Raw genomic sequence first — 27,498 nt, forward strand, 5'->3', positions numbered from 1 at the left:
TCTGCCTCTGACTCTCCTACCTCCCCCTTATAAAGGCATTTGTGATTATACTGGGCCTCCTCAGATGATCCAGAATAACCTCCCCATCTCAAGATCCTTAACTTAATTATCGGCAAAGTCCTTTTGGCCATGTAAGGTAACAAATTCACAAGCTCCAGAGATCAGGACATAGACATCTTTAGGGAGTCACTATTCTACCTACCACAAAAGTCCATCACAGAAGGTTTTCCAAATCCAAATAGAGGTTTTCCTCTGTTTCATCTGACCTGAGTGTACTTAGAAAACTGTATGAATTAATGTTGACCAGAAGCTAGTACTGGTTATGAGTGACTAGGAGATACTCCTGTCACTCCGAGAAAAAGCTGATGAGCAAATAAAAGTTTAGTCCCAGACACTACTCAAACACAGTCTTCCCACGGTGGAAAGAAAAAAAACAAAACAAAACAAAACAGCTTGGAAGATGTGTTCCTTGTTTGGGTTCCCAGGAAACTCAGTCCTAAAAACATGTTGATACAATGAATTTATCGGGAAAGCAAGTGACAATAAAAGGTAAGAGACATCTAGGGAAATGGTAAATTATTATTTTTAACAGAAAAACCTGATATATTAAAAAAAAATTCCTTGTGGGAATCACTTTTAAAACCGTAACAAATCACTAAACTGGTATCACTAATTTAAGAAAACTTAGCTGTGCATCAGGCTGGAATAAGGAGGCAAGACAGGAGGACAATAGGGCCCCCTTCAGTATTTCTGCTTTGCCCTGTTATAACCTACTTTTACTATAGAACTCACCCTCCCCACACTGAAACCTTTATGAAATGAGTTCCGTTCTAATCCAAAAGAGGCACTATTCTTGTTTTTCTCTGTGTCCCCAGTGCCATGCAAAGTACCAGGAACAGAGTAGATGCTCAGGCAGGTTTGTTGGATGAACTAATTAACCAAATGGAAAGGACAGTTCATCAAAGAAAAGCATTCCTCCTTTGCCTGCAAACCTTCAAAACTTTACAAGTCCAATTTGAGCTTTAAAAAAAGACAGAGAGAGCTTATTTTAAACTACACACCCATGCAATAAACTGACACAGCAATTTCCCAGCTCTACACGTATTTTAGTGCACTCACCCTTTCTCACCACCAATCTAAAAAAGAGAGTCTTCATGGGAGGGGAGAACGATCTTTAAGAAATTATATGCATGGGCATCTGGGTGGCTCCATCGGTTAAGCACCCAGCTCTTGATTTCGGCTGAGGTCATGATCTCACGGTTCCTAAGATTGAGCCCTACATCGAATCCCTGCTTGGGATTCTTGCTCTCCCTCTTTCTCGGTGCCCCCCCCCCCAAAAAAAAATAAATAAGTATTTAAATTTTTTATTTTTTTATGTTTTTATTTTTGAAAGAGAGAGACAGAGCACAAGCAGGGAAGGGGCAGAGAGACAGAGAGGGAGACAAAGCATCCAAAGCAGGCTCCAGGCTCTGAGCTGTTGACACAGAGCCCGATGCAGGGCTTGAACCCACGAACCGTGAGATCATGACCTGAACCTAAGATGGATGCCCAACTGACTGAGCCACCCAGGCGCCCCAGTAAATAAATATTTAAAAAAGAAATCATATGCAATAGGATTCTAAATTGGACATTTCAACTGAGGCACCAAAATACACTAGTATGATATTCCTGAGCAAAGCTCCAGGCCAACATCCACATTTTCAATGAAATCGCCAAACACCGGTTCTGTGACTTTTCAACCTAACCTCGGCTACACTTGAAGGTTACAAACGGGGCTGGCTGTTAAACCCCAAGAAAATTTTAGAGAGGGTTCTTCTTTGGAGAAGAGGCCACCTTACCTCAAGTCAAGAGAGTAAGGCCTCAAGGAGTCACCCAGAGCTTACAGCATCTCTCCAGAAAAAGCCAAGAGGAGACAGACAGGGGAGCTTCCCTGCTGACCGGGAAGACAGTGTCAGCGGGGAGGTGAGCCTGCATTCACAGAGCCTCTCATTGATAATTTGGGCTGTACCCAAGAGACAGCGACCACATGGGTGTCCAGACGCTGGCTGCTGAACGGAGACTGTCTGACAACGGAATGCAGCCGTAAGAATACAGCAAAGTGACAAGTCTGTGAAAAGCTCACGCAGAAGTGGGGGAGGAATTTCCACTAGGCACCAAATTCTACAGGGACAGAAGGTAACCCCACATATTTGTTTTCTGACTTCAGACCATTCACGCTGTTTGTTCAGCACGCTGGTTACTCACATCCCTCCCCATTTGGAAGTCCTCCCAAAACCTATAGCTGTCTTCCAGCTGGGAAGGAAAGAAATGGAACTCCCTCCAAAAATTAGGTAACTGTGCTCTTAGTGGAGACTGTTTGGAGCCTGGCTATTTAACAGCACTAAATATAAACCTATAAAAAGAAAGTGATAACTTTTTCTGAAATGAACCACCCATAAACATAACCAGAAAATCCATTCTGCCCCGTAATCGATGCCAAGAAAGCAAGCTGCCACATTAGAAAAATAAAAGGAGGACAGGGAGTTGGAAAAGGGAAACACGCATGCCTCTTACCCAGGCCCTGATTCTGCTGCTCCCACTCGATGGCGTCTGGCACCTGGTAGGTGGCTCCCTCCAAAGGGCCCAGGTTTCCTTGTTCTAAACCAGGTTCCTGAGACGTGACGCCAGGGAGAGTAAACCCCAGCAGCTCAGCGTCACCATCCAAGCTCTCATCCAGGGGCTCTGTATCTTTGTCTTCTTCATCTTCCTCCTCATCTTCCTCTTCTTCATCTTCCTCCTCCTCATCCTCTTCATCCTCATCTTCTTCTCCCTCTAGAAAAAAAGAAACCAACAAGAAACATAAAGGAATACAGTAAGCGCCTACATATGAATCTTGTGAAATGACCCAAACACTACAAAATCATTGTGCTTGACCTTTTAAAACAAATTTTAGGAGCGCATGGGTGGCTTAGTCAGTTAAGCGCCTGACTCTTGAATTCGGCTCAGGTCATGATCCCAGGGTTGTGGGATCAAGCCTTGTGTTGGGCTCCATGCTGAGCATAGAATCTGCTTAAGATTCTCCTTCTCTCTCTTTCTTTCTTTCTCTCTCTCTCTCTCTCCCTCCCTCCCTCCCTCTCTCCTTCTCTCTTCCCTCCCCTCCTGACTGCATGTTCTCTTTCTAAAATAATAATAATAATGATGTTGATAATAATAATACAAATTTTATAGCTAAAGTTGGGTGATGTGAGCACCGCAGGATTATGTGCTCACCATATACCTATGTTTTAAACTTTCAAAATCACAGCTATGTCAGATAATTGTTATGCAGCATGTTTATTTGGAGTCAAAGTTCAGGTAATATAAATATTTATTGGTCATATTTACATGTACAAAGGTAGGGAATATCCCTTCCCTGTTTTCTGGAGGTCATTAAAGATTTCCCCATTAGGTTAATATCTAAAATATATAAAAAAATGTATATAATTCAACATCAAAAAGACAAATAATCCAGTTAAAAAATGGGCAGAAAACCTGAATAGACATTTTCCCAAAGAAGACATACGGATGGTCAACAGACACATGAAAAGATGCTCAACATCACTCATCATCAGGGAAGTGCAAATAAAAATACAATGAGATATCACCTTACACCTGTGAGAATGGCTAGAATCAAAACAACAATAAATAAAAATGTTGTTGAAGATGTGAAGAAAAAATAAGCCTGTGCACTGTTGGTGGGAATGCAAATTGGTGCAGCCACTGTGGAAAAAAGTAAGTAGATGCCTCAAAAAGTTAAAAATATAAATACCATATGATCCAGTGATTCCACTACTGGATATTTACCCAAAGAAAACAAAGACACTAATTCAAAAAGATTTTATGCACCCTTATGTTTATTGCGGCATTATTTACAATAGCCAAGATATGGAAACATCTATCCATGGATAGAAGAATGGATAAAGAAGATGTGGGGTGTATACACACACACACACACACACACACACACACACACACACACACACTATGGAATATTTGTCATAAAAAAGAATGAGACCTTGCCATTTGTAATAACATGGATGGACCTAAGGGGTATTATGCCAGCAGACACAATGAAATAAGTCAGCAGAGAAAGACAAATACCATATGATTTCACTTATATGTAGAACCTAAAAACTAAAACAAATGAATAAACAAACAAACTTAAAGCAGAAACAGACCCATAAATACAGACAACAAACTGATAGTGGTCAGAAGGAAAAAGGATGGGAAGTGGGCAAACGGGGTGAAAGGGAATGGAAGATAGAAGCTTCCAGTTATGGAATGAATAAGTCACAAGGATAAAAGGTGCAGCAGAAGAAACACAGTCGATGGTATGTAATAGTGTAGTATGGTGACAGGTGATAGCTGCACTTGTAGTGAACTCAGCACAACATATAAACTTGTCGAATCACTATGTTGTACACCAAAAACTAATGTAACATTATGTGTCAACCAGACTCCAATTAAAGAGAAAAGCTTTGCCCATTAGAAAAGTATACTAAAATACTAACAGGATTTAAAGGGAATGTCCCAATCCTTTTATATCTTATAATACTAAACAAAAGAATTCATTACTTTGGCACAATTTTCCTTCTACTCTTCTTCCCCATCAGTGAGTAGAATTCACAACATGTTAAGTGAGAGGTATATATACCACTCCTGGCTACTGTTGGAGGAGTGACCCAAGGAGCTAGAAACAATTACATCAATTATTCTCATTCCAACTTTAAAGGAGATTAGGAAATAGGATATTGATCAAAGACAATCAGAAAAGCACCACTTGAAAAAAAAATCATTGTGGTTACCATCATCATAAGAGTTAAATTCACAATTTGTCACATTTAATGCTTCAAGAGGAGTAGGTTTAGGAAACATAAGATCCCCAATTTTACTTTGTTTCACCAATTTTAATTTCCTAAGAATACTCTGAGGCCCATCCTCACCATGGATGCACCCCTGAAGTCCCTGAAGCTTCAGTGAAGGCCTTCCCCTTGATCTCTTCTCTTGGCTCTCGACATGGCAGTTATGCAACAGGGAACTCTCCCGGGATGGTGGAGAAGGGAAGAGGGAAGATTAGAGCCACCCAGGAATTCTGAGCTCTCTTTTTCTGCTTCTAGACAATTTTCTCCATGCACGTTCCTTTTCACCTATCATTTACAGGGTTTTTTTTTTTTAACTTTTAAAAAATATTACACCTAATCTTTTTCATTCTTATATATCCCTTATCTTTGTAGGACTTAATACCTCTCACTATTCCAAAAATTGAATAACTATTTATCAAGCACCTAGTTCCAGGCACTAGGAATAAAGCAATAATGTCTCTGCCTTCACAGAGCTGATACGCACTCAAGGGGCTACACAGCAAACAGATACATAATACAACATTACACTCTGATTAAAACTGCAAAGAAGGGGTGTCTGGGTGACTCAGTCAGTTGAGCATCTGACTCTTGATTTTGGCTCAGGTCATGATCTCATGATTTGTGAGTTCGAGCCCCATGTTGGGCTCTGCACTGACAGTGAGAAGCCTGTTTGGGATTCTCCGTCTCTGTCTCTCTCTCTCCCTCTCTCCCTCTCCCTCTCTCAAAAATATATAAACATTTTTTTAAAAAAATGAAAAGAAGATGGAAAGTTCCAGTCCCTGCTTTTTTGGAGGGGGAGATCAAGGAAAAGTTTGAAAAGAGATTATACCAAAATAATTAATACTCTTTAATTTAGGTCAATATCTACAGGAAGGGCATTCCCAGTAGCAGAGAACAGAAGGAACAGCAAAAACAAAAGCCTTGGGGCAGATGTGTGCGGTGTTCAAAGAATGACAAAGACTGGGCCCCAGGGAGCAGGAAGGGACAGGAAATGAGGTGAGGCGGGTAGGCAGGGGCCAGATCTGATACATATTTATGAGCAATGACTGACTGCAGGGTGAAAAACAGACTATATCAGAGCAAGAAACAAATTAGGAGGCTATTTCAAATTAGCAAAGAGACCCATTAGGAGGCTATTTCAAAACGCAGGGGATAAGATGACAGTGCTTTGGACAAGAGATGTTGGAAGAGATGGTCAGAGTTAGGATGTAATGTGAAGGCAGTCTGAAGGTAGAGAGAGTCCTGCTGATAATTACGATGTGGAATGTGGAAGGAAGGTCTCACTTTATTAAAGCTAGGAACTGAAGGGTAAAGAGCAAAATCAAGAATTTTATCTGAGACAGATTAATTATGTGATTGCTCTGCCTATGACTTCCAAATGGAAACGCCAAAAGCCTCGGGAAGATCAAAGCTAAAGATAGAAATCCAGGAGTCATCAATTTAGAAATGATATTGACATGGGAATACAAGCTGGTGCAGCCACTCTGGAAAACAGTATGAAGGTCCCTCAAAAAACTAAAAATAGAACTACCCTATGACCCAGAAATTCACTACTAGGCATTTATCCGAGGGATACAGGTATGCTGTTTCGAAGGGGCACATTTCACCCCAATGTTTTTGGTAGCACTATCAACAATAGCCAAGGTATGGAAAGAGCCCAAATGTCCATCGATGGATGAATGGATAAAGAAGATGTGGTATATAGATATATACAATGGAGTATTACTCGGCAATCCAAAAGAATGAAATCTTGCCATTTGCAACTATGTGGATAGAACTGGAGGGTATTATGCTAAGTGAAATTAGTCAGAGAAAGACAAAAATCATATGACTTCACTCCTATGAGGACTTTAAGAGACAAAATAGATGAACATAAGGGAAGGAAAACAAAAATAATATAGAAACAGGGAGGGGGACAAAACAGAAGAGACTCATAAATATGGAGAACAAACTGAGGGTTACTGGAGGGGTTGTGGGAGGGGGGATGAGCTAAATGGGTAAGGGGCATTAAGGAATCTACTCCTGAAATCATTGTTTCACTATATCCTAACTAATTTGGATGTAAATTAAAAAAAAAATAAAAAATTAAATTAAAAAAAAAGAAATGATATTGACAGCCTTGAGACTGGTTGAGATCACCAAGAGAATGAGTGTGGCAAAAGGGAAAAGGGAACGTGATCCAGACCAAACCCTGAGTTAGAAGTTGGCCAACAGAGAGGGGATCCAGCAAAGAAGTGACCACTAAGGTAGGAGAAAAACCAAAGCGAGTGCGGTATCAAGGGAACCAAAGGAATAAAACATTTCTGAGGGCCTGAGTAAGAATTTGAGAATTCTGTCACTGACATTACCTCTGGCTCTGACACTTTGGAGGTGATTAGTGACTTGACACAAGTTGTCTGCGTGGAATGACAGGGATAAAAGCCAGACAGGAGTGGTTGAAAAGAAAATTAGAAAAAAAGACAGTAGATGCAACAAATACTAAAAAAAAAAAAAAGAAAAAAAGAAAAGAAAAAAAAGCGCATGAAAATTTTTTGAAAAAAAGAGCAGGGACAGAAGGGGGTAGCCAGACAGAGATGCAGGGTCCAAGGTAGCTTAAAATAGGAGATGCTAGAATTTGCTTGTAACTTGCGGGGTAAGATCTGGCAGAGTGGGGGATATTGACGACTCAGGAGGGAGGGGAGAGGGCTGCTGGAAGAATGTCTGTGGCAGCGTGGTTGCATATGTGGACTTGAGCCACGCAAACGTACCATGACCGTGGGATTCGGGACAAGTTACTGTGTCTCAGCTCAGTCATCTGTAACGCCAGCGTGATTCCTATACCTCACAGGGCTGTGGTAAGGACTGCATCAGTGAACACCTAAGGCACTCAGAACTAAGCCTCGCCCATGGTGGCCCCTATGTAAGGTTGCCTTCCGTGCCAACACTGGGAAGGGATGGGATCCAGCGCACGGGCCGGCTCCCACACACCCTCCACCGCAGTGGGCACAGGTGTAGGCAGAAGGATAGATCTGCTGGCGGGAACATGTGAGAGTTGCCTTCGTCTTTCTTTGATTTTCTCAGTCAAATGAGAAACTAAGAAGGAAAAAAAAAAGAAATGTTGGTGGTTTGAAAGTGTGAAATAGTCATCGTGGAAAACGGGCCAGTGAATTCCCCTGGAAAATGTGGCAGGACTGGCAGGCAGCCCTGTGGGCCCACGTGAGATGCGGCATCATAAATTCAAAGTGAGACATGTTAAGACGGTTGTGTTTTTCTCCAGCCACGTTCGGTTGCTTGGCTTCAGGCCTGTGTGGAGGGATAGAGTAGGCAGATTTAGGAGCAGCAGATTTGGGGAGGAGAGCTTAGTGGGGGAGGAGTGGGGAAAGGAGATGGATGGTTGGTTGTGTGTGAAGGGAGTGGCTAAAGATGGACCAGGTACAAACTCCCAACAATAACACAAATAAGTTCTGGGCATCTAATAACTATAGTACGGTGACTATAATTAGCAATACTGCAGGGGAGCCTGGGTGGCTCAGTCAGTTAAACTTGATTTGGGCTCAGGTCATGATCTCACAGTTCATGAGATCGAGCCCTATATTGGGATTCTCTCTCTCCCTTTCTCTCTCTCTGCCCCTCCCCCACTATGCTTGTGCTCGCTCACTCGCTCTCTCTCTCTCAAAATAAATGAACATTTAAAAAAAATATCGTATTATATAGTTGAAAATTATTATGAGAGTAGATCTTAAATATTATCACCACAAAAAATAGTTAATTATGTGAGGAGATGGAAATGTTAACTAACCTTCTTGGGTAACCATTTTGCAACACGTTAAGTGTATCAAATCATCATGTGGTACACCTTAAACTCACATACTTCCAGTAAAGCTGGAGGGGGCGGGGGGAGGGGGGGAATATGGACCAGGGACTCTAATTAAAGAGAAGCCAAGGAAGAAATTGGATAGAGAAAAAGTATGGAGAGGCACCTGGGTGACTCAGTCAGTTAAGCATCTGGCTTCAGCTCAGGTCATGATCTCACAGTTTGTGAGTTCAAGCCCCGCATGGGCTCTGTGCTAACAGCTCAGAGCCTGGAGCCTGCTTTGGATTCTGTGTCTCCCTCTCTCTCTGCCCCTCTCCTGCTCATGCTCTGTCTCTGTGTCTCTCTCTCAAAAATAAATAAACATTAAAAAAAAATTTAAAGCAAAGAAAAAGCATGGGTTCCTTGGAACTTGGAGAAAATTATCAGGGATCATCAAAACTATTTGGTGGCTTCACTGACCTTCCTTCTGTACATGGAAATTGATCATAGGCCAAAAAGAACATTTCTTTATTTTTAAAGCACTATAAAATCACTTTTAGCTACCTTTCCTTTCCACAAACCTAAAAGAGCTGTACTTGATGGAATGATTTTGACAACATGAAACTAATCCCCTAGGAACACAAAGACAAACCAGAGCAACAAGCCCTGAGTTTTCAGCTCTCATCATTGAACTGTTGACCACTGACCACTATCACCTACCAAGGACAACTTCTACTTGGCCCTCAATGGGCTCAGTTAATCCCTGCTCCTTAAAGCATAGAGCTATATGATCCAGCAATCCCAAATCCGGGTATACATCCTAAGGAAACAAAATCATTATCCTAAAGAGGTATCTGTACTCCTGTGTTCATAGCAGCATAATTCACAATAGCCAAGGCATGGAAACAACCTATGTGTCCATTAACAGACAAATGGATAAAGAAGATGTGATATACATATAACAGAAAATTATTCAGCCTTTAAAAAGAAGGAAATCCTGTCATTTGCCACGTGGATGAAACTGAAGGGCATTATGCTGAGTGAAATAAGTCAGGGGGGCATCTATGTGGCTCAGTCAGTTAAACATCTGACTTTGCTCGTGTCATGATCTCACGGTTCATGAGTTCGAGCCCCACGTCAGGCTCTGTGCTGACAACTCAGAGCCTGGAGCTTGCTTCTGATTCTGTGTCTCCCTGTATCTCTGCCCCTCCCTCCCTCCCTCTCTCTCTCTCTCTCCCTCAAAAATAAATAAACATCAAAAATTTTTTTAAAAAAATAAGTCAGACAGAGAAAGACAAATACTACATGGTATCACTTATAGGTGAAATCTAAAATTTTTTTTTAAAGTGTAACTCACAAAAACAGAAAGTAGAAAAGTAGTTGCCAGGGGCTAGAGTGTAAAGAAAATAGGGTGAGATTGGTAAAAGGGTACAAACTTTCAGCTATGAGATGAATACGGTCCAAAGGCCTAATGTATAATGTGCTGACAATAGTTGATAACACTGTATTATATCACTGAAATGTGCTAAGAGAGTAAAACTTAAATGTCCTCCCACAAAAAGAGTAAATATGTGAAGTGATGGAAGTGTTAATCGATCCAATGGTGGGAAACCCTTTACAATGTTATGTGTACCATCACCATATTATACGCTCTAAATATCTTACTTAGAGCTTTATCTGTCAACTATACCTCAACAAAGTCAGACAAAATAAAGCACAGAGCCATAAACATAATGAAAAGGACCTCAAAAGTCATCTTACTCCATGCTTTCACATCCTAAAAAGAGAGATGCACGTAAGCAAGTCTAGGGCAACGAGAAGGTCACTACCTTCAAAATGTGATTTCAGTGACATTGCTTAGGTCAACGTGTCTCATAATCTCTCCTCCACTCACACACCCTGGTACAGCCTTCCTTCCCCTTCTTCCTGTCCCGAAATGCCCGACATGAGTTGTATACTCCACGTCAGAGTGTTCTCTTGGAGGAATACTCTCTCCAGAAACACTATTGAGTAGCATACAATTTCTACTGGAAAAAAAAGAGGGCCCCTGACTGCGGTGGGGGATAAGAGAGGAAAGCCTTCTCCTTGTACCACCCATCCCCCGCTTCAAACCACAAAGGATCTTATAAGGTTTACTATTTGTCACTTTTCATACTTGAGGACTTATGTAGCAAGCCCGACAAGACAACTCTAGAAAAAGGAAGTTTCAGGAAGCATGCAGAGAAGACAGGAGGAAGACAAGAGTGAGAGTTCTCTTTTAGTCTAACCTTATTTCCTAGTTATCTTTGTCCACCAGACAATGTTCTTATTTTGTAGGAGTCTACAATCATTTTTTTTTTTTAACGTTTATTTATTTTTGAGACAGAGAGAGACAAAGCATGAACGGGGGAGGGCCAGAGAGAGGGAGACACAGAATCTGAAACAGGCTCCAGGCTCTGAGCTGTCAGCACAGAGCCCGACGTGGGGCTCGAACTCACGAACCGCGAGATCATGACCTGAGCCGAAGTCAGCCGCTTAACCGACTCAGCCACCCAGGCGCCCCTACAATCATTTTTGTAGCTGCTAAACACCTTTAGTAGTATGTCACCGGTACCCTACTACAATTTCCCATGGAACAGTGACCACTCCTACAAATGGGTAACAAAGAAAGGCATGATCACCTTTCCTAATATTACCAAAGTAATGTATTTTATTGCAGTTTGACGCAGAAAGGTAGAAAACTACCGGATAAAGGAAGGATGGTCTTGTCCTCTGTTGTGGCACCAATCAATGAGGAGCACAGTGCTTGGCAATCAGCAATGCTCACGAAGTATTTGTTGAATGGATAGACAGATGAATGAATGCATAATTAGATCCAGGTTTTTAACAACTGCCTAGATCTAAAGATACACAGAGTAACAATTAATAAACAGGAACACATTCCTCTGAATAATCTTGCAGCAAGCACAAAGGCAACATATAAGAACAGGTGCAAAGCAAACCACAGTTTACGCATTCATTTTCCACTCATAAAAACTAAAGAGACAGTCATCTGTATTTCAGTCAGGTCTTCAACTAGTTACACCCAAGACCAACAAGGATGTCATGAACACCTCTGAACGCAAAGGGCAATGACGTGAAATAAACGTTCAGCAAATAAAACTGTGCCAAAAACAATAACAGGATCCCTGATCCAAAGAACGAAATCTAAAGGAAGAACTCATTCAAATAACACTACCAAGCTGTATTCAAAAGTTATAGGGTAATACTTTCTGAATTTTGTAATTTTGTTACACCTAAAATTTTATTTTCTTTTACCTGAATCCTAAATAAGTATGTAGGTCAATGTAAAACATGCGCGCACAAGTATTCCTATTAAAATAACAGAAAAAGAAAAACATGAACCTCTAAAAAGAAGCAACTGTTCTCGGTTTACCGTATGTTAACAGAAACCCAGTAACAGTGATCAAAGACTTAAAGTTCTGTTTGCCCTGAGAATCCCTGAGAAAACACTGCAGTCCAGGTAGGGAAGGTTCACAGAGTTCAGCCTGAGAATTTCTTCTCGTTGTGTGACCTGGAACGGAAAATGCATCCTGGCAACTGGCACTTCCTTAATCCCAGGCTGACTTGACACTGATTACTTCGTAGTACCAAACAATCGCAGTGACGCGAACCGCCACCAAGGGGGCAGTAATGACAGTTTCTGAGTAACCACCTCTAGTGACAGACAATATCCTCCCACCGCTTCTCACCGTTCCCACTCCCAAGCACGTGACACACATTACGTAAATCCTCATTCACTCTCGCTGAACCAGCATCGGTTCAGGGTCTCCCACTGAATTCAAGATGCACCGTCAGGCACTGACTGAGGTGCCTTGCCATGAAGCTAATGGATTTTTCCATAGTATTCTTACTAAGATCAAGTCACTTGCTGATTATGTCCACTGTCAAAACCTGTGACACCTAACCACCGTGAAACACTGACTCAGGTGTCAGCCAAAAAGAACAAACATAGGTGTTTGGAGGGTAGACAGCTCAGTGTGCAACAGGGATGCGACCTGGTTCAATTTCTCATTGTTGGGCTTGAGGCGAGCTGAAGCTGTAAAATGAAAGCTATAAAACATTAAACGGAGATGTCAGGTAAGTGCCACATGGCTAAGAGATGCCTGGTGATATTAAGTAGGGTGTCCACAACTTCAACAGAGAAATGTCCTATTGCAAGTAGCAGAGAGGAAAAAATAAAAATCTGTCTAGACAGTATCCTCTCTAAGCCAAGTTCATCTGTCTGGCCACTCTCTGACAGACTCTCTTAACAGCTATTTTATAACCCATAACAATACTTCGAACTTACATGGGGGTTTTCTTCCAAGGGACTCAAAATGCTTGCCAGGCATTATCCCCTAAGCTTACACTGTTGGCTCAACAGAAAGCAAGACTGATAAGCTTTGTTTTCCTTACAGCCTACAGAGCTAGTGTTGTAACTGCCTTGCATGCTTAAATATCGGAGCAGAGCCTCAAACGGCTTTATTAAACCCAGAATTTTTGTCTAAGTCAGGCCTGTTTGATTTGTTGCAAACACTTCTGCCTAAGGTTATCACAACCAAGAGTTTTAATTTTGTTCAAGACCAGAACCATGGGTTAACTCTCCATGAAATCAAATAGGACATATGGGAGAAAAGTCACCCCATGGTCGCAGCCTGAGTGATCGCACTCTGCTACAAAGTCTGGTCCCCATTAATTTAATAGGCAGCTGCCACCAAAGGTCCTCAGTGTCTCTCATTCCATCTTTGTCACAGTTTAGACATTTTTGGATTTCCAGAAGCTAGAGATGTAGCTAGCATCCCCAGAGTATTACTAATGAGTCAAAGAGAACCTTGGTTGTGAATACATCACCCCAATAATGGAGGTAGGAAGAACCGCAGTAGTAATACTCTACCCAACCTAAACTGTCTCTCTTTGATTCACTGCACCTTCTGCCTCTTCGAAATAGCAGTCATCAGTCTGAATCATCGTCTTGTAAGCGTCACACTTCTCTTTTTAATGGCCCTCTAATTTCCTTCGCAAAGTTTAACATTAATCCTAAGGTAAACAAATTAGAGCCCAGGAAGAAAAGAAAGAATGGGGGTGGGGGGGGGGGAACGGGGTGGCTTGGCTGGGCAGATGCTGAGTACCTATTAGTCTTTCTCCTGCTTCCCCCTTAAAGGGAGTGATTCGGACACATCCCAGTGAGATATTTCTAAAAGAAGAAACATTTGTTGGCGTGTGTTTTCCTGGCAACCCCTATGCAAATATAATCAAAAGCCACTGTAACACAATGGTTTCCACAGTAAAAGAGAGACTGATGCACTTTGGATGACCCTGCTTTTAGTTTCCAGATGTTTTAACTGGGGCATTAAGTTGGGTAGAAAACTTAAAAGCCAGAAAAGGAAAACTTAAACTTGTTTTGAGGATATGAAACAAATCTCCAGCAGATGGCTCTCTGGTATCGTAAGGGGTTGAGGAACCCCAGCAGCTTCTGAAATAATATCCAACAAATTCAGCAGCTCCCAATGTTAAGATGACTCAAAATTTATAGGATTCCATTACATTTCTAAAATCTTAAATATTCCTGCCAACTAATTGCTTTTATATTTTATCATGTAATACTGGATATATAGAATATATACACAATATTTATATTATTAAGCTTACTAACGACATGAACCCCAGAGAACTTAAGAACTTCCAGCTCTGGCTTCCCAAAGTGGATTTAAAGAATCATTTAAGTTTATTGAATCCCCTCTTACCTGCCTGAGTGCAGATGCTGGTATGCATTCCAGTGAAAGGAAATGAAAAATGTTCGACCCCACAATGGGATGCCAGAAATCTAAACAAATTCCCACTGAATGTCTAGCAGAATATAACTGGTAACCACTTCTTCATTCACATAAAAAGTGTTCAACTTCAGACCCAGAATAAGCCCTGGATTTCAAACGATAACAACAACAAGCAGGACAAGTAGCAAGCACGTCAATTAAACAAGATAATGGTCCTTAGACCATACACTCCATCACTAATTTACCCAACGCCTGGTACCTACAGGCCAATGTGGACAGAAGGATCAGACCCTGTCCACCCGCCCTTAAGGAGGTCTGAAGAACTCATCTAAGAGCACAAACTGATGATCAATGAGGAAGAGAGACTCTTTTTTGGGTATGCATACTAATAAAAATGAAACAGGATAGGTAAACATGTGAATTGATTGCTGATGCTTTAAAAATCAGAATATTTCGGGGAGCCTGGGTGGCTCAGTCGGTTGAGTGTCCGACTTTGGCTCAGGTCATGATCTTGCGGTTCGTGAGTTCAAGCCCCGCATCAGGCTCTGTGCTGACAGCTTGGAGCCTGGAGCCTGTTTCAGATTCTGTGTCTCCCTCTCTCTCTCTGACCCTCCCCCGTTCATGCTCTGTCTCTCTCTATCTCAAAAATAAATAATCGTTAAAAAAATAAAAATATTTAAAAAAGGAAAATAAAATAAAAATAAAAATCAGAATATTTCACATAAAAATCAAAATTTTCAGCTTATCCTGAAAAACTTCCAAGATCTGGCATCACTGAGCTCACATACTTCTGGCAACAATACAAACAAGATCTGTCTGGATCAGAGGGAGTGTGATCCCACCACACCACACTCAACACTCCCTGCTGTCTTAGGTGCCTTCCTCTTTGCTTACTTACAATGTCCACCTGACCCCTGACCCATGGTTGCATGGAGAGGATGTGAATATCTCATTGTAACAATTAATACATAGTAGTGCATGATAAGTGATATGTAATTTTAATTGACAAATGATGTAAAATACTCATATTTGTTATGCATTTACTCCAGGTCAAGTAAGTATTTACTACATGCAAGACCTCATTTTATTCTTACAGCAAGAGATAAGAACATCAATAGCCCTCCTATACACAGATAGGAAAACTGAAGTCTAAAGAAATTAAACAATTTGGTCAATATCACAACGCTCATTCATCATGGAGCTAAGACTTGAACATAGACTGTCCATGTAAGACCAGAACCAGAGCTATTATCCACTAGTCTGTACTGCTCTTCGCTGTAGGCTAGGCGGTCTGAGAGGCCCCTAAGGAGGATGAGTTTAGGCTTAACTGTTTCTATGTCTCCTTCCTGTCCTCTGTCAACTTTAACTCCATTGCATTCTGTTTACAGAGTAGCATAGCACTAAGTATTATTTGTTACAGGATGTGATAGAGTGAGCCTATTATCATACAGGTATATTTCTTGTATGTTGAGAACAGTCTTGCACTGCCTAGACATCAATCATACCATGCTTTTAACAGAGATGGACTTTCCTCGTAAGGGTGGGATGGTGTCAACCATGACAGTTGTCTGGCTGTCATTTGCCCAGGGATGGAAAGTGTGTCCTTCAACCTGCAAAGCAGGACAGATAATATGGATGTGGGATTGGGGATTCTCTACTTGGTGGTGGGCCCCAGAGAAACTTTACATCTTGGCCTTGGCTCTTCCATGTGGGGGTAGGGGTGAGGAAGACAAAAAAAGAAGCTACCCTCTGTATAGCACACAAGCCAAGAGCTGAGTAGCCAGAAAGCCCAGCAAGGTGCTTAAAAATTATTCTAGTATTTTGGGTACAGAATATAAAAAACCTTCTCAGAGTGTGGAATGGGTCAGGGCCTGGGAGTCCTGGGAGTTTATTAGCTAAGGTAAGATCAGAGAGAAATTTGTACCTTGTGAGCCTAATTCACTTTGTGTTTCTTTTATTTTTTTGGTTTATTTGGTTTATGTTCCTTTAGGTTTGAGCCGAGTCTTTTTAAAAATTCTACTAATTTCAGTTGGAACAAGTGAGAGGGTTTTCATCTATGCTCAAGCTAGAGTTTTAATAGAAATAGGACCCCTCAGAGAACATGTGAAGCAGATACCTTGAGAAAATCGAGGAAGCAGTATCAGACCCTCTGCCCACCTGGAGAATCTCCTTCTTCTATTAAAACATTGGAGATTTGGGGCACCTGGGTGGCTCAGTTGGTTTAGCATCCGAGTTTAGCTCAGGTCATGATCTCACAGATTGTGGGTTCGAGCCCCGCCTTAGGCTCTGTGCTGACAGCTCAGAGACTGGAACCTGCTTCGGATTCTGTGTGTGTCTCTCTCTCAAAAACAAACATCAAAAAAACTTTTTAATCAAAAATAAATTTAAAAAAAAAAATTGGAGATTCTTTACACATTTTTTATAGAAGAAATTTCCATAGATTATTTTGTTTAGAGATATCAAACAATGTACACAGAGGTAATATGACCGAAGAAGAAAAGGCACTGGTAAATTTAGGCAGAATCAATGTAAATCTTTGAAGACAAATGCAATGTTGCCAAGTGTGACCATTCTTAAAATCTTGTAAGGCCATTCAAATTGATGCATTGTATTTTTATTCTAATCTTTTCCTTTGGGGTTATGTATACACTTAAGTGATAAGAGGTAGTCTGGTGCCGAAACAACTTCAGGGTTATGAATACAGCCTGATAAAGTGTAGTTGATAATATCCTTACATTATTTTATACATTGCTAAGGTTTGTGTTGCCTGTACTCCAATGCAACAAAATTATCTTGTTTACACCAGTAAAAGGATAGCTATGTCTAGCCTCATACTGAAAGATCATGCCTTTAAAAAAGTGCCTTAATTTTCTGCAAACATCTGAAATGCCTTTGAAATCTCCACAGCCTGTTATGTGGTTTTAGGCTACATATTTGCTTCAACAACTGCACGAAACCACCACACGTGCAGAGCCCTGTTCAGACCAGTCCTCAGAGGGATTGTCAGTCTGGACTATGAGCCCAGATGAATCACTCAGAACGGATCCTTTTGCTTGGGATTCTGAAAATCCTCCTCAAGAGAGACATGGTACAGCTTCCAATAAATCAAGTATTTGTTAGCCTGAGACTGAGCACCTGGTTGCCTCTTCTACATTGAAAAGCAGTTGCTTCTGTTATTAAAAAACTATTCTTAAGAAATAATTCATCAAGGACGCCTGGGTGGCTCAGGCGGTTAAGCATCCGACTCAGCTCATGTCAAGACCTCATGGTTCATGAGTCTGAACCCCACATGGGGCTCTGTGCTGACAGTTCAGAGCCTGAAGCCTGCTTCAGATTCTGTGTCTCCCTCTCTCTCTGCCCCTCCCCTGCTTGCTCTCTCTCTCTCTCTCTCTCTCTCTGTCTCTAAAATAAACAAACATTAGGGAAAAAAATAATTCATCAAACCAATAAGCTAAATTAGAAAAATACGCTTGATTACATGTCTATAAACCGATTGTGTGGTGTATGTGGTCTTCTATTCACCACCCTTTAGAATGTTTTCCATATTTTGGGGTTTGTCATCGCTTATTTTTTTTTAAATATCAATAGAATAATGAGTGTGTGTATGTGTGTGTATATAATATATATATATATTATATATATATTATATACATACATATATGCAAATCTATACACACAAATATCCCATGCACATACACACACAAGACTCACAAGCGTAAATATCAATTTCTTATTTCTCTAAGCTGGGGCTAAGCTCTCTCTCATTCTTAATTCTCAAAGTCCTTTTTTTATGTACTTTTTTGTATGATACTGTCCCACCTTCTGCCTTTTATTTCTGTTATTTAGGTATCTGTCTTAACTCTTCTACTAACATTTATGTAAGATCTACTCCCATTTGTTCTTATTATCTGAATCACCAAACAAATACTTGCTAAATGTGCATGTAAATGAATGAACAAAACCTCTGAATATAGGGCTAAATCTTTTTGTCATCTTGAGCCATGTTGTAAAATTTCATGTGTGTCTAAGGTTGAGAGCTTTACCAAGCAGTGCTAACTTTCTACTTTCTAGTGCTGGGCAACAAAGAGTCCAAAGAAAAAAAAAAAAAAAAAAAAAAAGGGATGGAAAAAATCAGCTCCAGAATAATGTTTGTTTAATTGTAATTATACCAACAAATGAATTCCTTATGATAAGAAAGCATACTAGAAAACAGAATGGATGTCAGTTATCTTTCTTTAACAGCAGAATTTGTAAGCAAACTTTGTGGTAATACATCATAATATTGATTTTAAATATTTCTAAAATACCACTAGCTATATGAGCATTAGTAGTAGCAAACACGGGATGACCATTCTGAGTGCTAAGTAATTTACTATAATATTCCTAAACAACATATTAGTACTTAAGAACAGAGATCTATAATAAATACCAGAGAAAGTATGATGACTTCAGGACAAGACAACAAAGTGACTTACTATAAGAGACAATCAATAGGGGCGCCTGGGTGGCGCAGTCGGTTAAGCGTCCGACTTCAGCCAGGTCACGATCTCGCGGTCTGTGAGTTCGAGCCCCGCGTCGGGCTCTGGGCTGATGGCTCAGAGCCTGGAGCCTGTTTCGGATTCTGTGTCTCCCTCTCTCTCTGCCCCTCCCCCATTCATGCTCTGTCTCTCTCTGTCCCAAAAATAAATAAACGTTGAAAAAAAAAAAAAAATTTAAAAAAAAAAAAGAGACAATCAATAACTGAAATCACCAGCAATTCTGTATTTTGTAATCTGACATGTAATATATGTGAAAACGATGCACATATAAAAACAAGTTAAAAAAAAAAAAAGCTCATCCTTCCCTAATGTACATGGCAATAGTATTAGACATTTCCTGTGTTCATGTTAATAGAGTTATAAAATTGGTGTTTTTTATTAAATTCCCATTGTTTTTGCCAGAACAAGCATGGGGGCAGGGGGGAGAATTCAGCATTTAATTCACCAAATCAATTCACCACTAAAAATAAAAATCCAACAAAGGGCATTTTCCATCAAATACTCTTTTCCTCATCTTCCCCATTTGCATATCATTTAAGTGGCTTTGTTACTGAAAAAAACAAAATGAAATGAAAATGAAATCCAAAGCATTTCCAAGAACAAAAGCCAAAACTTGTATCCATTCTTAACACAGTTAGAGTGACCATCCTTAACCTCACACTGCAGTATTACAAGTAACAGACAATTCAAATTTACTCCTCTACTTGATCTTTCCTTCCAGATTCCAGTGAGCAGCACCCAAAGGCAAATCACATCCACTTCGGTTCATAAATACAGCCTCAGGATGAGATTTTAAATACTCTGTCTCATTCATCCATTCTAGCTGCCTTCTGAGTTGAAAAGTTACATGAGAATTGAGAAAATAATAGCAAAACACTCTCTGAAAAGGAGTGCATACTGGGAAGATCAAAAATATTGATTTTGTGAATTAAGTGCAAGTGAAGAGCAAACACTTCTATAAATTCTACATGAGTTTTTAAGCATCCTCAATGGAGCTAGTAAAGAAAAGCATCTCTGAGACTTTCCCACAATGCCACTTAAAGAACGTATTTCCCAATTCATTTCTGACTGACCAATAAAGAAAATAAAACATCTTGTCTTAGGTAGCAACTATGAGTCCTCCACACTGCCAGAACGATCAGTCATTTGAGTGAAGGCATACTTTTCCAACATCACTTTCATCTGAAATTTCTATGTTATCAGTAGAGAGAATCCTAGAACAGAGACAGAACTGGCAACTCTGAATAAGAAAGGAGAGATAACACCACTATCTCTTCAGCGGAGGAAATTAAAAGGTGCTGCATATATATAATGGAAATGTTCTCAGAAGAATGTAGAAAATATCCATGAAATTAAATACACGCACACATACACACACACACACACACACACACACACACACACACACACACCACTCACAAAAGCAGGAAAATGGATGTCACCAAAATAGATTAAGCAACAAATGACATAACAGTGGAAGCTTTCTGTCCTACATGTGCTGCCTGACTGGCAAAAGATGTCAAAAATGCGGTTTTTTTTAAAAAACCTAAATATAAGGGCAGCCAAAATGGTCTTCCAAAAAGAAGGGAAAAACCTCAGAAAAGAAAAAACTAAAGTTAAATGATATATTTGGTCTTACTTTTAAAAAATCAAGATGCTAAAAAAAAGGTTAAATGGGACGTTCCTGTTGATATTAAAAATTAAAAATCTCTTGATATGATAAAAAAGGTAATATGTTATATACGTACATATAACATACATTATAAGTTTCACAAAAAAGGAAATTCTCTACCAAGTCAATTACTGTGAGTTTGTTCCATGAAGCCGATAGTAAACGGGCCTTTGGAAACATGAGGAAATGGGAACTGTCTGGGATAACAGCACTGGATCATACAGCCCCAACACTCAGTCTATTATGCCTACAGAAGGACATTAAATAGGATCAGTTAGATCAGCCCAGAGACACTGGTATTTCTTCTTCTCTTGCCGAAGAGCAATAAGCTAACCCAGAGTCATCGTGGGAGAATCTAAACTAATTCATCCTGTTCCCAAGTCTGTCTGGTCAGCACCATGGTGAGCACCGAGTAGTTTCCCATTTACCACTAGCTGGAAGGCTCAAACACTGACTTCCAAACATTAAGGGAGGAAGTCTGGGGGTGGGAGAGGTGAGGAAGGATTACCAAAACCTAATCACAAGTTCTAAGAAATCTTTGTTTTTGTACTTTTACCTCCTACATGTACTTAGAAACCTAGTTCTTGGTACAAATAAACCCACAATTGATTTTTTGCTGAATATTGAATTGTTAAAGCAACAACCTTCCACCGTACAGAATTATTGTTACAACTTTACAGCACAGATAAATTTCCATTTTCTGTGGGAATATAAGAAAGACTAAAGTAAGTCTGATTTATTCAGAGTAAATGGATATCCTCAGTTGGATTTCTAAAATACAGAAAGCAAAACTTCCCTAGGTAAGAAATATTGAAAGACCTAGTCCATTTGATATTAGGGTTAAAATATTATGGTTAAAATATTCTAAAATATTCTAAATATTCTAAAGATTAAAAAAAACTCCAAGTAAATTTTCATAAGTAATCAGAAATTGTTAAGTTTCTATTTTGGAGCAGAGAAAGACATTAATATTCAACAATAAAAGGATATCAACCTAGACAGAGATCATATCCAAAAATTAATTTATGTGGTTATATATATGCAACTAACTTGCCATTATGCTATTTTGAATAAAAAATTAGAACACTTTTGTCATGTTTGTATTTAAAAAATGATGAATGCAGCCCTAGTGGAGTTATGCCTGAGACAAGTATAATGCATTTTTTACCATCCTGAAAACATTGATTCCCTAAAATAAAATAAAAAAATAAAAAAAATAAACAAGCAATTAAAGTGTGTCAGGCAAGGTGACAGATAAACCATTATCCCTTCAAAAATCAAACTATTTTTGCTGACAAGGTAAAAAACCTACTAAAATAGGCACAAGGTGGAATGCACATATAGAGGCAGTCTCTTCAGAGACTGAGAAATGTAGAACACATCACAACTTCTCCTGCTCTCAAATGCACATCTCTCAAGTGGATATTGCAGAGACAGAGCACGTCTGCCTTCAGAACCCCCTGGTGAACTTCTCAGAAACAGACCCCTGATATGTGCTGAACTGCATCCCCACTATATGTATGTGTGTGTGTGTGTGTGTGTGTGTGTGTGTGTGTGTGTGTGTGTATGTGTTGTGTGTGTATAAATATATATATAAAATATATAAATACACACACACACACACACACACACACACACATATTCAAAACCCGCCATACTTGTGAATGTGACCTTATTTGAAAATAGGTTATTGGCAGATACAATCAACATAAGATGAAGTTATTGGAGTGAGTCCTAATCCAGTGGCTGGTGTCCTTGTAAGATGAAGGAAATTTGGGCACAGTCACACTTAGGTATAACAGCCACATGAACATGGAGGCAGGGGTTGCAATCATGTTGCCATAAGCCAAGGAATGCCTCATCAGAAACTAGAAGAAGCAAGGGCTGATTACCCATCTAGAGGCACTGGAAGGAACATGACCCTGCCTACACCTTGATTTCAGACTTCCAGGCTCCAAAACTACAAGAGAATAAAGTTTTGTTGTTTTAAGCCATCCAGTTTGTGGTATTTTGTTATGACAGCCCTAGAAAACTAAGACAGTCAGTGATTATGCTGTAGAGCCACAAAGGAGGAGACAAAGAAGACAGGGGGCCAAGTAGATACAATTTGAGGTTTGTCTGAGCTCCTAATTATCCCCTAAAGGATAAACATTCAGAAATTTCCACAAAGGTTGTTGATCCTTGGATGTCTGGTATCTAATAATGGCATGTCTTGCCCATATCCCATTGAGAAAAATACTCCATTCTCTGGAGAAATGCTTCTGTCCCCTAGTGGGAAAGAAGATACTAAAATAGCATATAAAAATTTAATAATATAATTAAATAAACACACATCTTTAAACTGGAAAATTGTATGTCATTTGTCAACACATCACAGAGATTAAAACTTCAAAGGTAGGTAACTTGATGTAGCACACAACCCTCTGTTCTAGTAAAAATAAATTATCTTCAGGGTGCCTGGGTAGCTCAGTCAGTTGAGCGTGTGATTTCAGCTCAGGTCATGATCTCACGGTTCATGGGTTCAAGCCCCACGTCAGGCTCTGTGCTGATAGCTCACAGCCTGGAGCCTGCTTTGGATTCTGTGTCTCCCTCTCTCTTCGCCCCTCTCCCACTCGCGTTCTGTCTCGCAAAAATAAATACATTTTTTAAAAAGTGTTTTTTTAAAGAATACATTATCTTCCTCTGGGTATAACCCTATGATAGAATTAAAATCCTTCACCCAAAGGTCTCAAAGACAAGGCAGAAAAACATGCCTTAAAACCGCAGGCCTCCAACACACACAGAAATCTAGTAGGTTTATCTGTTTGAATAAGTGTAGTCACTTCAGCTTCCAGAGAAGTAGATGCACCAACATAAAACTAATTATGATGTTATTAATGTACACTAATTAAACATACATTGTGCACTTCCTGGGTTCTAGAAGAAAAGGTGTGCTTATTCAAAACCCTATCTTAAGCCCAACAATGTAGCTGACAGAGTATTTTTAAACCAAAAAGGTCTTCCATAAGCCTTGACAAGGATCATAATTTAGATCAAAAACCGAAAAAATATATTCTCAAAAAGAAGCTGGAATTGAATTGTGTAGAAAAAAAGCACTAAAACTCCAGGACATCTTAGGCAAGTCAAGAAAATTCTCACATATTTCAACGCAACTGCCATCATCTACTAAATTTAGAAAATTATTGCAGTTTCACAAGTATGGATTACTCACAAATATATTTTTTTCCCTCTGATTTAATGAGCCCTGCCGGGTATAAAGCTGTCATCTCTAACGCAGGTTAATTTGGGGAAACCTGCTTTTTCCAGATGGCGTCAAGGAGAGCAGACAGCTAATATGAGATTAATCTCAAAGTCATACGGTTTTTATCTCAATGTGGAATGCAAGAGCTATCAGCCTCTGAGCTTGCTTTGATCCATTTCTTAAACCAGCCTTCTACTATGGAGTTCTCCACACTACTCCTAAAATGTCATGTTTCTCTGCCAGAAAACTGCCGGTGTTACCCTGAAAGTCTGTGAGAGAGTCTGCTGCAAACCTGGATGAACCACCTTCCCTGCTATACAGCAGACAAAATATTAAATAACACCACATCCTATGTCTTTACTGCATCAAACCCACAGATAATTTAGTTCCCAAAAGCTTACCTGTCTTCTAGATAAGAAACTCAGCATTACAAATCTCTGGATATTCTGCACTTCCAACCAAAAGCTGTTTGCCTGCCAAAACGCTGATTAATTAAATGACCTCTCATCATATTTCCAGTCTTCTTGTTTGTGGACGTACAGCTGTGCTCCGAGCATCTTTTTCACGCTCAAAGCCAGTGTCTTGGAAAGTATAATTTGGCATGAATTTCTCAGTCTTAACAGGTAAAGAGACTACCCATCTCCAAATAGTACAACATCCTAGGAACATCCCAGAGATGGTCATAAAGAAGAAAACCCCAGCACTAACAACCAGAGCAGTGCTGTGAAAATACAACCCACATTAAAACTTCTACCTAAGAAAATCTGGTGGGGAAACTTGAATTTTCCTTATAAACAAATATCCTCAATCCAGCTGGAAGATTTTAAATCATCTAAAGCACTCTTTCAAAATGTGGACACCAGATCGCATCCTACACCGACTGAATCAGAATCACTGGGAGGAATCAGGCATTAGGATTTTTTCAAAGTTCCCCCAAGTGATCCTAATGTTCGTCTACAGTTAAGAACGATTGATCTAGACCAGGGGCCAGCAAGCTTTTTCAGTAAAGGGCGATATCATAAATGTTTTATACTTTGTGGGCATTCAGTCTCTGTCACAACTACTCAACCCTGCTAATCTGGCACAAAAGTAGCCACAGACAATATGTAAATGAACAAGTGTAGCTGGGTCCCAATACAGCTTTATTTAGGAATACTGAAATTTGAATTTTATTTAACTTTTACATGTCACAAAATATTATTCTCATTTTAATTTTTTTTCAATCATTTCAAAATGTAAATATCATTCTTAACTTGCACGTCATACAAAAATAGATGGCAGGTCAGATTTGGCCGGGCCACAGTTTACTGACCCCTGATCTACACTGCATACGGAATACATTCTCCTTAATCTTCAAAACAACATTTGCTCAGTGACTCAATCAGTCACAGAAAAGATTCTCTTCAATGTATGGGTACCTTCAGATTCAAGTTGTTCCAGGCCAAATGACGCAGCTGTATTAACACGGCTAATGGATGGAACAATGGTTCTTGTCTCAGAGGGTGCCTCAGAATCAGAAAGTGCTGGGAAAATGCTGGGTGCTTCCTCCAATATTCCAGGCGGAGTCACTGGAGAGCCCACAACTGGTGTGAACAATTCCTCATTTGGCCCTGTGATGGTGTCCATTAGATCTGTCAAACACAAGAGATAGGACTTGACCCAAAGATGATCATTAGGGGAAATGTATACATGTATTTTTTTCTTTTTTAAGTAACAAATGATTAATGAAACCAGTATCTTATATACAGTAAGTTTGGCACTTAGGCCAGCTCCCTCTTCCCACAGTGCATCAATTCAGCTACGCAAGGCAGACACTTTACCTTCCAGGAAAATGTATTGTCTCAAATCAGAACTTTCTTTTTAAATTTTAATACCCCACTCATTCCATTGACAATACTATGGATTTTGCAGAATTTTAGATAGAACGATGGAAAAGATAGAAAATTTAACAAAAAATTATTAAGGGTGCCCAGGTGGCTCAGTCAGTTAAATATCCAACTCTTGGTTTCGGCTCAAGTCATGATCTCACAGTCCATGAGTTCAAGCCCTGCATCAGGCTCTGTGCTGACAGCTCAGAGCCTGGAGCCTGCTTTGGATACTGTGTCTCCCTCTCTGACTCTTCCCCTCCCCTGCTCATGCTCTGTCTCTCTCTCTCTCTCTCAAAAATAAATAAACATTAAATTTTTTTTTTTTAAAAAGATAGGTAGACATTATTTAAAGATGCACAAACCAGGGGCACCTGGGTGGCTCAGTCAGCTAAGCGTCTGACTTCGGCTCAGGTCATGATCTCACAGTTCGTGAGTTCAAGCCCCACGTTGGGCTCTGGGCTGACAGCTTGGAGCCTGCTTTAGATTCTGTGTCTCCCTCTCTCTCTCCTCCCTTCCTCTACTCGCACACGCTCTCTCTCAAAAATAAACATTAAAAAAATTTTTTAAATAATAATAATAAAGATGCACAAACCAGGCTTAGAGACATTAAGAAACCTGCTTGAGGCCACAATCCTAGTGAGGGCCAAAGCTGGGATTCAAACCCTCGTCCTCACTGTTTTCACTCCACCCCCTGGCTCCTTGCAGCCAGGCCTGTCAAACAAGGAGAGAGTTCTCAGGAAGCCTGGCCTTCACAGGCCCCAGTGATGAGCCACCAGGAGACTCTGCTTTGGGAACTAACCCCTCATCCTTTTAGGCTTTGCCACATCTCCCCAGACAACAGAGCATTCACCTGCATTTTCTGTTCATTCTCTAGGTGAGTGCAGGCAGATGGGGGTACATCTGCCTCACTCATTCTATTCCTTATTAACTCAGACAAGATCCACCCCCAAAATTCTCCCTCCCTTACAAACCTTCCAGAGCAGAAGTAACTTCAAAAGACAGAGGCGTGGCCACAGTGGAAAGTGTTGTGGCCAGAGGCTCCCATCTCCTCGACAGCTGAGTCATGGCAGGAACACCAGATGTGGTGGAGGGGGGCTCTTCTCCTTCCTCAGTCTTACCATTTTCTCTGGTAACCTCGAGGGTAGAAACCTCTTGTGTCACCACTGATAAAGTGGCTTCTGTTTCTTGAACAACTGTTGTCATCTCCTGAGTGAGGATGTCTTAAAAGGGGGGATACAACATTTTAAAATAGACAAATTCCCTGTACCTTAAAAAGTCACTCTATAATTAATAAACTGGAAAAAAAAAAAAAGAAAATATCTATTTCAGGGTATGGGAAAGCAAATGGATCGCTCAGATACAAAATGCCAGTAAATAAATGTTTTCAGTGTTGCTGCTTTCAGGAGCAATGAATCAATCTGAGACAGAGATAAATACAGTAACATAAAAAACATAAAATAAAATACAAAACAAAATAGGAAGGTCAACAGCTGAGCTCCCTTTTATGAATATCAACATAACCAGTCTGTGAAGAAACAAATTATACAGAACTAAGTTATATTCAAAAATTCTCAGGGGCGCCTGGGTGGCGCAGTCGGTTAAGCGTCCGACTTCAGCCAGGTCACGATCTCGCGGTCCGTGAGTTCGAGCCCCGCGTCAGGCTCTGGGCTGATGGCTCAGAGCCTGGAGCCTGTTTCCGATTCTGTGTCTCCCTCTCTCTCTGCCCCTCCCC

The 27,498-nt window shown here is 40.2% G+C and overlaps 1 protein-coding gene across 2 annotated transcripts in view; it reads right to left on the bottom strand.

The window, feature by feature from the left end:
- The window catches only part of ARMH4 (armadillo like helical domain containing 4), a 130,009-nt gene that overhangs the window by 89,402 nt on the left and 13,109 nt on the right, over positions 1–27,498 (bottom strand). For both annotated transcript variants that reach the window (XM_045451090.1, XM_045451091.1), the window contains exons 3-5: positions 26,738–26,986; positions 25,317–25,529; positions 2,554–2,811 (exon numbers count right to left, since the gene is read on the bottom strand). In XM_045451090.1, the coding sequence (XP_045307046.1) occupies positions 2,554–2,811; positions 25,317–25,529; positions 26,738–26,986 (720 nt within the window). The remainder of the gene's footprint in view (positions 1–2,553; positions 2,812–25,316; positions 25,530–26,737; positions 26,987–27,498) is intronic.

The sequence above is a fragment of the Leopardus geoffroyi genome, chromosome B3, assembly GCF_018350155.1.
Source record: "Leopardus geoffroyi isolate Oge1 chromosome B3, O.geoffroyi_Oge1_pat1.0, whole genome shotgun sequence".
Taxonomy (NCBI): domain Eukaryota; kingdom Metazoa; phylum Chordata; class Mammalia; order Carnivora; family Felidae; genus Leopardus; species Leopardus geoffroyi.